Genomic DNA, 14,061 nt, shown 5'->3' with positions numbered 1-14,061 from the left:
AATATAAATCAAAGCTGGAGAGTTCCAATATAAATATAATATTTTCTATCAATCGTAGCTCTAGTCTGTTGCAAATATACATACATGTCAATGTGTACATATATATGCATACATATTCTTGAGTTTAATTCTTCAGAGCCAGCTGGAATGTCACCCATTTTTGAAGGTTTCTAAGGTATACTGATCTAATTTAATCATTTTCATTCACATTAATTTAAATTATTAAATAGAATTATATTTGTACACTTGATCTTAGCCAAAACACCAAGAAGCAATAAGTACAATTATATTTGTATACAATAATTTATTTAGTACTATAACAACAAACCAATTACTTCTAAGTGAATATAAGTGAATTTGTGATAAAGTATATAAATAAACCTTTGGTAAATCCTAATGTATTAAATTGTCTTAAGAATATTGATTGTGGTAGTGTTAAGCAGAACTTGAAACAAATTTTTATTAAATTGCATAATTGTATATGCTCTATCTGAAGTTTTTGTTAGGAGTTATTATTTTAAACCTATTAATTTTCTCTCTCCCTTTCTCCCTTTTGATCCACTTAGAGTGTTTATCATTGTTTACTTTGGAATAACACATACTTATTTTAGTTGTTGGAAAAAAAAAACAGACATTTGCTTTTCTAGAGTCATAGTATCTTACCTTCAGTTGGTCTTTTCAAATGTTAAAGAGAAAAACATCTGCTGACTATGATTGCCATTTGGAAATAATCAAAGGAGGCAGCTGGAGGTTGTACCTTTTAATCTCTGGGTTCAAATTTGACCTTTTTTTTCTTCTGTGACCTTCAATCTTATTTCTTTTCAAGATTGTTTCAAGTTACTTTTTAAGCCTTTTACTGGACACTTTTTTTGTTTTACTAAGCAGCATATTTGTAAGGTTTTGGATCTCTTTTGATGTGATTAAAAAGCCTCTTATTAAATACTTAGTAATAGAGGAATATTAAAAAAAATTCATTTTATCTTTTTCTTAGGTTCCTGGTAGTACTGCACTCTGTCTTTTACCTTTTCCTTGTTAATAGTTTTCTTTAATTTTGTTTTTGGAATTTACAAAGGCTGTGTTAATATTAAACTTTCCTTCTTTCAGGTCTTTGCTTTGTGTAGCCATAAGAGGTTATATCTATCTTAATTTTATTATAAAGATAGTTCTAACAAGGTTTGTTTTGTTTTCCAAAGTTTGTTTGATCTGAATGTTATACAGTTAGAGGGAGGGTGGAAATTTTTAAGAAAAAGAACGTGACATAATGCATACAAATGAGGTTTAGGGTTTTGCAGAGAACCTGTATAGATGAGTCAGCATAAAGTTTAAACTTCATTAGCTTCATGGTAATTTCACCTGTGGTTACCAAAGTTGAGGTTATATCTGTATGAATCATCCTTACCTTTTGGAAAAGGGTGCTTAATGAAGGGTTACTTTCATTTGTTGAGTAACTGCTTTATGATGGGCATTATGGGTACTGTGGTGAACCAAGACAGCTCTAAATTTTGCCCTCATGGAATGTAATTGGAAAAGACTGATATTAACACATATAATGTATATGGTTACTAGATCATATAATAAATGAAGAAATGTTTATTCATTTTTAGCATATGAATAACCTTGAGGTCTTCATTCTTACTCATCTCAGTATGTTGTTATTAAAGCCTTTTTGTTTTACTACAGTATTATTCTCAATAAGCTAGCTTTTTCAGATTGCATATTTTTATGACTTTTTGGCCAGAATTCTTATGTTTATTACTCTCATCAGGTCATTTCTTGGACCCCAAATGTGTAATAGCTTCCAATTTTTTTTCAGAACGAAGTAGTCTCTTTTCTAGCATTAAGTCTTTATGTCAATACTCCTTTCTAAGCTTTCTAGTTTAAAAACTCAGTTATCTTTAGTGGCTAGACAGGTGCTAAAAACGTTATGTGAGAGCAGTGGTTCTCAGTCCTGGCTGTTGATAGAACCTGTTAGGAGAGGTTGTTTTTTTTTTTTTTTTTTTTTTTTTAAATGAAAATCAGAATTCTACCCTACATTGTGTTTTTTATTTGGTCTGGGATAGGGCACAGGCTTCAGCATTAAAAAAAAAAAAAAGTTTTTCAGGTATTCTAATGCACAGTCAGGTTTGAAGAGCATTATTCTAGATCTTGGGAAATCTGTTGTATGATCTATCATTTTCCCTGTTTGAAATTTCATCTTTTGTTCTGTCTACCTATCTTAGTACTAATCTTCAAAGCCTACCTTAATACCTATTTTATTAGTCAGGTTTTTTTGCTTATCCTGTAATAATTTCTCTGACCTCCACATTGATAGTTTCTAGTTAGTCTTTGCTACTCATTTTGTAGTTAATTACATACATTCTTATGTTTGTTTTTTTTTTTTTTTTTTAAGGTTTTATTTTCAAGTAATCTCTATATCCAGTGCAGGGGTGGAATTTATAACTCGAGACCAAGTGTGCTCTACTGACTGAACCGTCCAGGCACCCCTTTATAAATGTGTTAATTCTAGATGCTTTTTAAAATAATTTCCTAAAGTAATCTTTGTGTTTCAGTAGGCATCTTCATTACGTTGGTTTTTCACTTAAATTTATGTCTATTTTTCATTTTCTTAACTGGATTTCAGCTACTGAGGGACAATATGTATGCCATTGTATTTCTGGAATACATCACTATGCATAGTCGGGTGTAAATATTTTCTAAATGATTGAAATACCATGGTTAAGAATTTGAACTATGTCATAAAGTGTTAAATAGCCTCACTGACAAGTAAACTGGGCCTATCCATTTGAATAACATTAGCTGCATGAAAATAATAATGTTTTTCAGCTATTCATTGGAATATACCATGTATATAGTATTCTAAACTATAATCATCATCTAAAGCTTCAATTTTAGGTGGATCAGAATCTGCCACTCTTTACCCCTTGTTTCTTTTTATGTTAAGAGCTTAGGAGAGCCTGCCTGGGTGGCTCAGTTGGTTGAGCATCTGACTCTTGGTTTCGGCTCAGGTCATGATTCCTGGGTAGTGGGATTGAGCCCCACTTTGGAGCCTCTTTCCCTCTTTACCCCTCTCCCCCACTCGCATGCTCTCTCTATCTAAAATAACAATAATAAGAGCTTATATTTTGAAGTTAATTGGTTTTTATGTGTTGATTGAGATGATGTATTTGGAAATAAGACTACTAGAATCCTTTTTTTAAATTTAAAAACATTTTTGTTTTTTATATTTGAGAGAAAGAGAGAGAGCGAGCAAGCAAGGGAGGGGCAGAGAGACGGAGACAGAATCTGAAACAGGCTCCAGGCTCTGTGCTGTTAGCACAGAGCCTAACGCGGGGCTTGAACTCATGAGCAGTGAAATCATGACTTGAGTTGAAGTCGGATGCTTAGCTGACTGAGCCACCCAAGTGCCCCTTTAGAATCCTTTTCTAATTAGAGGATACAACTGATAACCATGTTGAAAAATTATAATCTTATGATTATAATCCTTGTAGCAATGAGCTGTTAGAAAAGAATTCTGTTTTTCTAGTAAATATTTCTTAAGATAGGCTTTACACTTTCTATCCCTTTTGACTTCTGCCTTTCCCCCTTTCAGGTTATTCCTGAATTTTTCTTTTTTCTTTGAATTATTCTAGCTTCTAATTTTCTGCAAAACCAAGAAAATTTCTAGGTTTTTAAAACAACTGTGCATAGTCTGAATAGTAAGCTTACTGTAAAGAAGTTATATATGCTCATGAGTAAGTGTTAATTATTAGGAATTAAGGTTATTTTCATGGGATAATGCTGTAAAAATTTGATGTATTTTGGGATGTTTACTTTATAATGCTATTAAAAGGAGCATTTACTTGGTTTAGTTTTATAAGGAATGTGTGTGCTTATGTGTGTATGTGTGCATGCGCCGCTGATTATGTGTTACCTTTTAACATGGTAACTTGTTACCATCAAGTTCAGCATCTTCCTTTTTGGAAAAAGTATGGTCCATGCATGTAGCCTGAGCGTGTCACTGGAAATGGGTAAAATGCTGGGCTGCTTCTTTGATGAAAACTCTTCATTTTGATTCTCTAGGTCCAGTTGACACTCTATACTTACCTGTCCACGGAATTCATTGGTACAGTCAACATATATAATGCCATTCGGAGAGTTGGAACAGTGCTTCTGATCATGCATACGCTGAAGTACTACTACTGGGCAGTGAATCCTCAGGATCGAAGTGGTATCACCCCAAAAGGATTAGGTATACTCTCTCTGTCTACATATTTTGTGATAGATTTTTTTCTTTGTTTTACCCAATAATATATTTTTCTTGATGTTTTTCTGAATATCATGATGGCAAAATTATATTTTTTTATTGATAATTTGAATAGTTTGTCCTGATATGTGGTTGACAGAAGTTAATAACTTGCTACTTAAAAACAAAACAAAACAAAACAAAGCAAAACAAAACAAAACAAAAAAACTTGCTACTTTTATGGGAGAATGCTACTGCTGCTGGTATAAGTTGTTTGCACAGCATATATTACTAGGATGACATTATTAAGGCACTGAAACTGTGAAGAAATTTTATATTAGCATATGGTGTTGATGCTGAAGCTAATTCTCATAGTTAGAATAATTAAAAACCATATTTTTTGGGAAATGGAGATTTCTTGTGGAAGTAGGGGTGTATCTACTTCTAATAAAATAATGAAGTTAAAAAATTTCAGTAATTATTTTCCTGTATAATCAGGAAATTACTGGAAAGATAATACTTATTCATCATGTCAGAAATTTATGGGAGGGATCAAAATAAAAATTTTGACGAAGGGTGGATCTTTTGGTTGTAAGTACAACCTACTTTAAATTGGCTATTGTTGTATAAGGGTGTTAATCAGCTCATATAAATTGGCATTATTAGTAAAACTTGGGGCAAGGATTCGGAATATGGCCCTTGAACCCAGTTTGTCTCTCTTCATTTCCCAGTTTTTCTAGTTGGCTCTTTTCATGTATTTTCTCCCTTGAGCAGCCACTCTACCTTCACAGCCTTAAAACTACAGTCCAGCAGAAGAGTGTCTGCCTGTATTGAACATTTCCAGCAAAAGTCTTTTGCTGCTCATTGGCTCTCTTTGTATCATGTGTCTAATCTATGTGGCAGGTATTTTTCTGATTGCCCATACATGGGCATGGAAACCTGTCCTGCCTCTGAAATACATGATCTGAGAGTGAGGATGGGTTCAGTACCTTGATAAAAATTGAAGACTGCTGCTTGAAATCAGGAAATAGATACTGGAGAGTCACTGTACTTAAATGGTTTGGCTATTCAGTGATTTATAATCACAAGGTTTCATATTAATACAATTCTTTCTTTGTCCCTTTTAAAATAAATTCTGATTATTCTCAGAGAATACACTATGTATAGTTTAGAAAGATATGAATACACACAGAAGTTATATATCTTTTTAAGGTGGTAAGGTTGTGGCATATCTAGAGCTAGATCATAATTTCCTCATGTAGCTGTATCATTTACTGTCCTCGGTTTTGTATTCTGGCATTTATTTTATAAACTGATTGGTGACCTTGGGGAAGTCTCATACTTCAAGTGAGAGAACTGAATAGAGTTTGTAATTCTGTTGTAACTTGGTAACTCCTATTCTTTGTTTAGGAATTATCACGTGGAAAAAATTTTAAGCAATTCTCTTCTTATTTTAATTGATCTGTTTGAGGTCATGGTGGTCCTGTGCTTTGGTGGTCTAAAACTAGCTGTAAATAGTGGTTACTGGGGGTGAGGGGCAAACAGGTACCTAACTTTAGGATCTTACAACAATGGGGTTTGGTTTCAAAAGCTTTCTACTTGAGGATTATTTGTTTGAGACATGAAAATTGACTTTAATGTGAGCCATGTGTGACCAAGGACTTTTTCAAGAAGAGAAGATGTCAGAGGTAGTCAACATAATATTCCCTTCTAAATGAACCAAACTGTGTTGAGGTATACTTTAAAATTTTTTTGTATTAATTTACACAATAGTAACACTAGAAGTTTATTTCTTTTCTTACTAAATTCACATATAAAGTTTGGATTTCCTTTTATTTTTTCTTTTTAAATTCTGTTACTGTAGTAACATTCTCAGAGTCTTTTAAAGCAAAATATAAATGTATATTGTTATTGAGTACGAATTTATTACCTCATTTTTATGTTTTAGAATTCATCTAACCTTAATCAAAAATAATCCCCTTCAGTATCATTTCAGCGTAACCCATTTTGTACGTTTGAAACATTGTATATACAATTGTATGTGAGATTGAATGTCTTTCTAGTAGCATAAAACTCTTTAAATTGAAGAATAATTGACAAACAGTATTGTATTAGTATCAACATAGTGATTTGATATTTATACGTATTACAAAATGGTTATACCACAATAAGTCTAGTCACCATCTGTCAATATAGAAAGTTGTTAAAATATTATTGACTATATTCCTTAAACTGAATATTAAATCTCTTTGAATTTATTCATTTTATAATTGGAAAATTGTACCTCTTGATAGTCACCTATTTTGTCCATCTCCCCATCTTCCTCTCCTCTGGCAACTGTCAGTTTGTTTTTGTTTTCTGTTTATGAGTCTGTTTCTGTTTAACTTTGTTCATTTGTTTTGTTTTTCAGATTTTACACATCAGTGAAATCATCAGTATTTGCCTTTTTCTCTCTGACTTCACTTAGCATAATACTCTTTAGGCCTATCCCTATAAGTTATCTCAGTGATGTGTTTTCATTTTTACGGCTAAGTAATATTCCGGTGTGTGTGTGTGTGTGTGTGTGTGTGTGTGTGTGTACCTGCCGCATCTTTATCCATGTATCTGTCTATAGACATTTAGGTTATTTCTATATCTTTACTATGGTAAATAATGTCTGATTAACATAGGGATGCGTGTGTGTTTTTAAATTCATGTTTTGTTATTGTTGGATAAATAGCTAGAAGTGGAATGTTGGATTGTATGGCAATTTTAATTTTTAATTTTTGAGGAATCTCCATACTGTTTTCTGTAGTGGCTACACCAGTTTACATTTCCAACAGTTTAAGGTTTCTTTCCTCCACGTTCTCACTAATACTACTTCTTTTTTTTTTGTTAATGTTTTATTTATTTCTGAGAGAGAGAAAGCGTGAGTAGGGGAGGGTCAGAGAGGGAGATACAGAATCTGAAACAGGCTCCAGGCTCTGAGCTGTCAGCATAGAGCCCGACACGGGGCTTGAACCCATGAACTGTGAGATCATGACCTGAGCCAAAGTCAGACGCTTAGCTGACTGAGCCATCCAGGCGCCCCCTAATACTTACTACTTCTTGTCTTTTTGATTTTAGCCATTCTGGCAGGTGTGAGGTGATGTCTCATTATGGTTTTGATTTGCATTTCCCAGATGGTTAGTGATGTTGGGCATCTTTTCATGTGCCTGTTGGCCCTCTGTATGTCTTCTTAGAGATTTTTCTTGTTTCTTGAGGTGAGCCTGTTTCGATGTAAACTTCCCTTTTGGATCTGCTTTTGCTGCATTTCATAGATATTGGAACATTATATTTTCATTTTCATTTGTCTCAGGTACTTTTGAATATCCTTTTTGATCTCTTTATTGTCCCATTAGTTTTTTAAATTTTTATTTATTTTTAACTTTTTTTTTTTTTTTTTTGAGACACAGAGGTTAAGTGAGGAAGGGACACACACACACACACAGAGAGAGAGAGAGAGAGAGAGAGAGAGAGAGAGAGAGGATCTTAAGCAGGCTCCAGGCTGTGCGCTGTTAGCACAGAGCCTGATGCAGGGCTCTAACTCATAAACCATGGGATCATGACCTGAGCCAAAGTCAGACGCTGGAACTGAGCCACACAGGGGCCCCTCCCATTGGTTTTTTTAGTAACATGTTTTTAATTTAGTCTCTTCATGTTTGTGTTTTTTTTTTTCTTGTTTTGTTCTTGTAATTGATTTCTAGTTCATATCATTTGGCTGTAACATGCTTGATATGATTGTCTTTTTTTAATTTATTATTATTTTTTATGTTTATTCATTTTAGAGAGAGGGAGAGAGAGAGAGAGGGAGAGGAAGAGGAAGAGGAAGAGAGAGAGAGAAAGCGTGCCTGGGGGAGGGGTCAGGAGAGAGAGGGAGACACAGAATCTGAACCAGGCTTCAGGGTTTGAACTCTCAGCACAGAGCCTGATGGGAGCCTCAAACCCGCAAACTGCTAGGTCATGACCTGAGCTGAAGTCAGAGGCTTAACCAACTGAGCCACCCAGGTGCTCCTACGATTTCAGTCTTCTTAAATTTATTTAAAGAGACTTGTTTTGTGGTCTGTTGTGCTAATATTCTAGAGAATGTTTCATATGCCTGAGAAGATGTATCTTCTGTTTTTTGGATGGAATGTTCTGTACATATCTGTGTAGTGTATAGGTCTTATGTGTCATTTAAGGCCAGTGTTTTCTTATTCATATTCTGCCTGGATGATCTATCTATTGATATAAGGGGAGTGATAAAATCCCTTATTATTATTGTATTACTGTCAGGTTCTCCCTTTTTGTTTGGTGATGTTTTCTTTATATATTTAGGCACTCTAATGTTGGGCACAAAAGCATTTACAAGTATTATGCCTTCTTGTTGGATTAATCCCTTTATCATTTTGTAATATGCTTTATCTTTTGTTATAGCTTTTTAAAAAGTCTGTACTGTGTGATATAAGTCTTGGCAGCCCTGCTTTCTTTTCATATCTGTTTGCATGGTGTGTCTTTTCCCATCACTTCACTTTTAGTCTATGTGTATCTTTAAAATTGGCAGTGAGTCTTTTGTTGGCAGCATATAGAGGGTCTTATTTATTTATTTTTTTTACTCATTTACATTGGGAGTTATTACTGATATTAAATCTTTTTTTTTTTTTTTTTTGTACTTCTTCTCTGTTCCTTTCTTCTTTCCTTGCTCTTTTTCCTTGTGATTTGATGATTTTGTTTAGTGTTATCTTTGGATTCCTTTCTTTTCACTTTTTGTGCTTCAGAGATTTTTGTTTGTGGTTACCATGAGCTTCATATCTAACAACCTAAGTATATAGAAGTCCATTTTAAGTTTTCATTCCTTAAGTTCAAATCCATTCTAAAAGTACTATATTTTTGCTCTTTTCATCTCCCAATGTTTTGTATTTTTGATACCATATTTTAAACTTTTTATTTATCATATTCCTTAACTAATTAGATATAGTTGATTTTACTAGTTTTGTCTTTGAGTCTTTATACTAGCTTTCCAAGAGAGTGATCCCTACCTTTACTATATGCTTGCCTTGCCTTACCAGTGAGATTTTTTTCCTTCTGATGTTTTCTTATTTCAAGTTATGGCCTTTTTTTTTGTGCCAAAAGAAGTCCCTTTAATATTTCTTGTAAAGCACGTTTGGTGGTAATTAACTTCTCTAGCTTTTGCTTGTCTGGGAAACTCTATCTTTCTTTCAATTCTAAATGATAATTTTGAGGCAGAAGTCTCCTTAGGTGACTCATCTTTGTGTTTCTCATACATAAATGGAAAAAAACTATTAGAAAAGACAGTCTTATTCTTTGCTTTGAGGTCTTTGAAACACTAAGTGTGTATGTAAATATATTTTTTTTAAAGATGGACCACGACCGAATCAAAAAGAAATATTTTCTCTACGAGCATTCTTGTTGATGTTCATTAAGCAGTTAGTGATGAAGGTGAGTTTATATTTACTTACACTTTGTCATATTCTGTATTTTAACTTTTAATTTCATGTAAGATACAGTCTTGGGTTTATTGCTCTTTGTTGAATTCCTAGGGTTAACAAATACTTTGAAAGATAATCTTTTCTATGTTTTTCACTTTTGTTTACTTACATATATTATTGCTGAATTGGAGATAATTGTAATATATGTTATGAATTTCTGTAGGAGTACAAGTGGATTCATTTTTTTATTCAGCAAGTATTTCCTGAGTTTCTATTAAGTAGTAGGTATTATTCTTGGCAATAGTGATACAGTATTCAACAAAACTCTTTTTTTTTTTAAGTTGATTTTTTTTTTTTAATGTTTTATTTATTTCTAGGAGAGAGAGAGAGACAGCGTGAGCAGGGGAGGGTCAGAGAGAGAGGGAGTCACAGACTGAAACAGGCTCCAGGCTCTGAGCTGGCAGTCAGCACAGAGCCTGACGCAGGGCTCGAACCCACGAACCGTGAGATCATGGCCTAAGCGAAAGTCGGATGCTTAACCGACTAAGCCACCCAGGCGCCCCTCAACAGAACTCTTGAAGGAGGTTTCTAGTGGGCCTCTTGTACCTGACATCCAGATTTTGAGAAAAAAATTTCCCTTTATAAATGTACCAGGAAAATATATCAGCCTTTAGAAATGATTGCCTTTGTCCCATTTAATTCTGTTGTAAGTAAAGTAAAATTTATTATTTTTAAGGAAGGTGTTTTGGTTTTATAAGATAGTAATATATAAATGCATTTTTGGTCAATGTTTTATTCCCTGTTTTTCTTTGTCTTTTTCTTATTTTTTAGAATTTGATATTAGTTTACATGGACCAAACTTCTAATCTATCTTTTTTTTTTTTTTTTTTACAAATAGTTTATTGTCAAATTAGTTTCCACATAACACTCAGTGCTCATCCCCACAAGTGTCCTCCTCCATGCCCATCCCCCCTCCCCCCCACATCCATCAGTCCTCAGTTTTTGTCAGCATTCAAGAGTCTCTCATGGTTTGCCTCTCTCCCTTTCCCCCACCATTTCCGCCCTTCTTCTCCCCCTTGGTCCTCCATCAAGTTCCTCCTAATCCTCCTATATGTGCAAACATGTGATATTTGTCCTTCTCTGCCTGACTTATTGCGCTCAGCATAACACCCTCAAGGTCCATCCATGTTGCTACACATGGCCAGATTTCATTGTTTCTCATTGCCATGTAGTATTCCATGGTATAGATAAACCACATCTTCTTGATCCATTCGTCCGTTGATGGGCACTTAGGCTCTTTCCATGTTTTAGCTATTGTGGAGAGTGCTGCTATGAACATTGGGGTCCATGTGCTCCTATGCATCAGAATTTCTGTATGCCTTGGGTAAATTCCTAGCAGTGCTATTGCTGGGTCCTAGGGGAGTTCTATTGTTAGTTTCCTGAGGAACCTCCACACTGTTTTCCAGAGGGGCTGTACCAGTTTACATTCCCACCAACAGTGTAGGAGGGTGCCCGTTTCTCCACATCCTCACCAGCATCTAGAGTTCTCTGATTTGCTCATTTTAGCCACTCTGACTTGCGTGAGGTGGTATCTCAGTGTGGTTTTGTCTAATCTATCTTTTAGATTCAGATACTTTATTCCCATTTAAGAAAAATTTATCCCTTGAATTTTGTTTTTAAAAATTTTTTTCTAGTGTTTTTGTTTCCTAATTCTTTTTTTTTTATTAAAAAAAATCTTTTTAATGGTTATTTATTGTTGAGAGAGAGAGTGAGAGCAAGTGGGGAGGGGTAAGAGAGAGAGGGAGACCAAGAATTTGAAGCAGGCTTTAGGCTCTGCTTAGCACAGAGCCTAGCTTGGGGCTTGAACCCATGAACCATAAGATCATGACCTGAGCCAAAGTCAGATGCTTAACTACTGAGCCACCCAGGCACCTCCTGTAATTCTCTTTCTCATTGCAACTTTGTTTTATTGTTAATTAATTGATAGAATAGGTTGAGAATTTAAATACTGAGTTTATACTTAAAAGTACAGTGTTTTAAACATCAGGGAAAATACTACTCAGTTTTTCATACCTGATGTTTTAGCTAGTAAGTTTAGAAGCTGTTTACTTTCCTAATTTAATAGAAATAAGAAATAGAAAAGTTGTCTTCTGTATATGGTGGAGTGGTAGCTGTTGATAGTACTCTATAACTTAATTATTGTTTTCCTTCAGGCTTCTGTAGCTTTGTTGGATAGCCTATCATATGGTTCTGAAAACAGTAAACTGATGTCATTTCTTTTGACTTATACCCAGTCTTGATTACTGCATATCTTTTTAATAATTTTTTAAAAAAGTTTTATTTATTTAATTTCTGCACCCTATGTGGGGCTCAAATTCATGACTCCGAGATCAAGAGTCACACACTCTTCTGACTGAATGAGCCAGGCACCCCTCCCTTAATACATATTTTAAATTTAGATTCTATCTCTTTATTGCAACTCACCAGGTTGAAAAGTGTCAGATATAGTATTTGCCTTTTTAAAAAAGTTCTTTATATGTAAGTTTAATTTACTTATATTATTTTTTTAAAGGATTCTGGAGTAAAGGAAGATGAATTACAGGCCATTCTTAATTATCTACTCACTATGCATGAGGTAACATTTGAATTTTATAATTTGCGATTTTATATTTTGAAGTTGTCGTTCTTTTTAAAGTAAAAAGTTAAAGTCATCTTTCATTAATGATATGACTATCATTGGGGTAGTAAATGTATTTAGGAACTAAATCTTAGCAGTTTTCATTTAAATACCTTTATTACCACAGATCGCTTTGAGAATAATCATGAAAAGCTTTAAAAGGTTTTGAAATTAGATCTTATTGAATTAATAAGAAAGTATACCAAAAAACACCTTCATTGTATCTCTAGGAAACCAGTGTTAACATATGTAAAAATAGAATATGAAAATGACTAAAAATGATTAAATTTTAAAATTCCTAACACAATCTTCCAACTAATTTTGTTTGTTCAAATAGTGTTAAGTCAGGCAACTTATTTTAATGGGATTTACAATTAGGTTTTTGAAAAGGAGGTCAAAATATTTGCGGTTTTTTTCTTTAGTTTTTTGCCCTGGGAAAATGTAAAACATGCTAATGTAATCTAATTAAATAATTGGATTAAGTATTTTTTAATTAAGTAAAACTTAGAATTGATGGAATTTGATATAAAGCACAGTATTTTAAATAATTTACATTTCTATCTTATAATTCGTGTCTTGTGCTTTAATAAATATCTGTTATAGAATGAAATAATGTGTTTGTAAATCATTAGTAAATGACAGGTATTGTTTTGACCTATGTTTCTTAATTGAGTCACTTGATTGGATCATATTAGACTCAAACATTAATGATTATGCTTTCTTTTTTCTCTTGATTAGGGCATTTTATTTATTGATTTTCCTTACTCAATGTAATAGTTGAAGATTTTTCAACTGAATTTTCTAGTAATGTTATTGTATATGATTTTGTTAATTTAAACATTTATTTATTTGTTTATTTAGAGAATGTTTGCATGCAAGTGGAGGGAGGGGCACAGAGAAAAGTGGGGAGAGAATCTGTACTGTCAGTGCAGAACTTGACATGGGGCTTGATCCAGTGAACTGTGATTGTGTTTTTTTAATTAATCCTGACTCCCTAAGGGACTGACATAGTTCCTAAGAGAGAAATTGGAAGTAATGGTGATCTTATCTTTTCTCTTACTTCGGAAATTAAAGAATGTTTCAGGTCCTTCAGATAACACTTTCCTAAGCCTCAGTGCCCTAGCTCTAGTCTATCAGCTTAGCTTACTGAAAATTAAATAATCAAATAGATGCCATTTCAAAAGTTCCAGAGCAGTGAACAAAAACTTATAGACAGGGCAAGAGATAACTAGCTCTTGATAGCTGTTTCCCTTTTCCTCTTTGAGTCATTATTGCCCAAGTTGGTTCTAATGATAAGCATATGTACTGGAATATTTAACCAAGGATATATAGGATTTCTTGGAATTTTTTTTTTTTTTTTTTTTTTTTTTTTTTTAACTTTTATTTTTTTTTTTTTTTTTTTTTTTTTTTTTTTTTATCATACAGTACTATTTTGCTTCAGTAAACATTTATGGCCATCTGTCAATAAATAAATATTTATTGACCAATACTGTCAATAAATAATATATGAAAACTATTCAGTTATTTCCTCAAAGCTTACTGTTGGAACTAGTTTCTTGAGAGGGTCAGTGAATAAAGTGGTCCAGGTGAAATAAATTAGGAAATGATACATACATATGTTGTTCCCAACATTGCCACCAGATTGACAACATCTGTTACCTTATTAAAGACTCTAATATGTTTTGCTATAAAAAAAGAAAACTACCTAGTTTTCT

At 33.4% G+C, this 14,061-nt stretch overlaps 1 protein-coding gene across 5 annotated transcripts in view; it reads left to right on the top strand.

The window, feature by feature from the left end:
- The window catches only part of LRBA (LPS responsive beige-like anchor protein), a 737,219-nt gene that overhangs the window by 109,955 nt on the left and 613,203 nt on the right, over positions 1-14,061 (top strand). For all 5 annotated transcript variants that reach the window (XM_039234337.1, XM_039234336.1, XM_039234335.1 and 2 more), the window contains exons 14-16: positions 4,060-4,228; positions 9,600-9,679; positions 12,242-12,304. In XM_039234337.1, coding sequence (XP_039090268.1) covers positions 4,060-4,228; positions 9,600-9,679; positions 12,242-12,304 — 312 coding nt within the window. The remainder of the gene's footprint in view (positions 1-4,059; positions 4,229-9,599; positions 9,680-12,241; positions 12,305-14,061) is intronic.

The sequence above is a fragment of the Hyaena hyaena genome, unplaced genomic scaffold, assembly GCF_003009895.1.
Source record: "Hyaena hyaena isolate Hyena2069 unplaced genomic scaffold, ASM300989v1 scaffold_89, whole genome shotgun sequence".
In the NCBI taxonomy this organism is placed as follows: Eukaryota; Metazoa; Chordata; class Mammalia; order Carnivora; family Hyaenidae; genus Hyaena; species Hyaena hyaena.
Note: the sequence above shows the minus strand (reverse complement) of the source record. Positions and strands in the feature narration are given on the sequence as shown.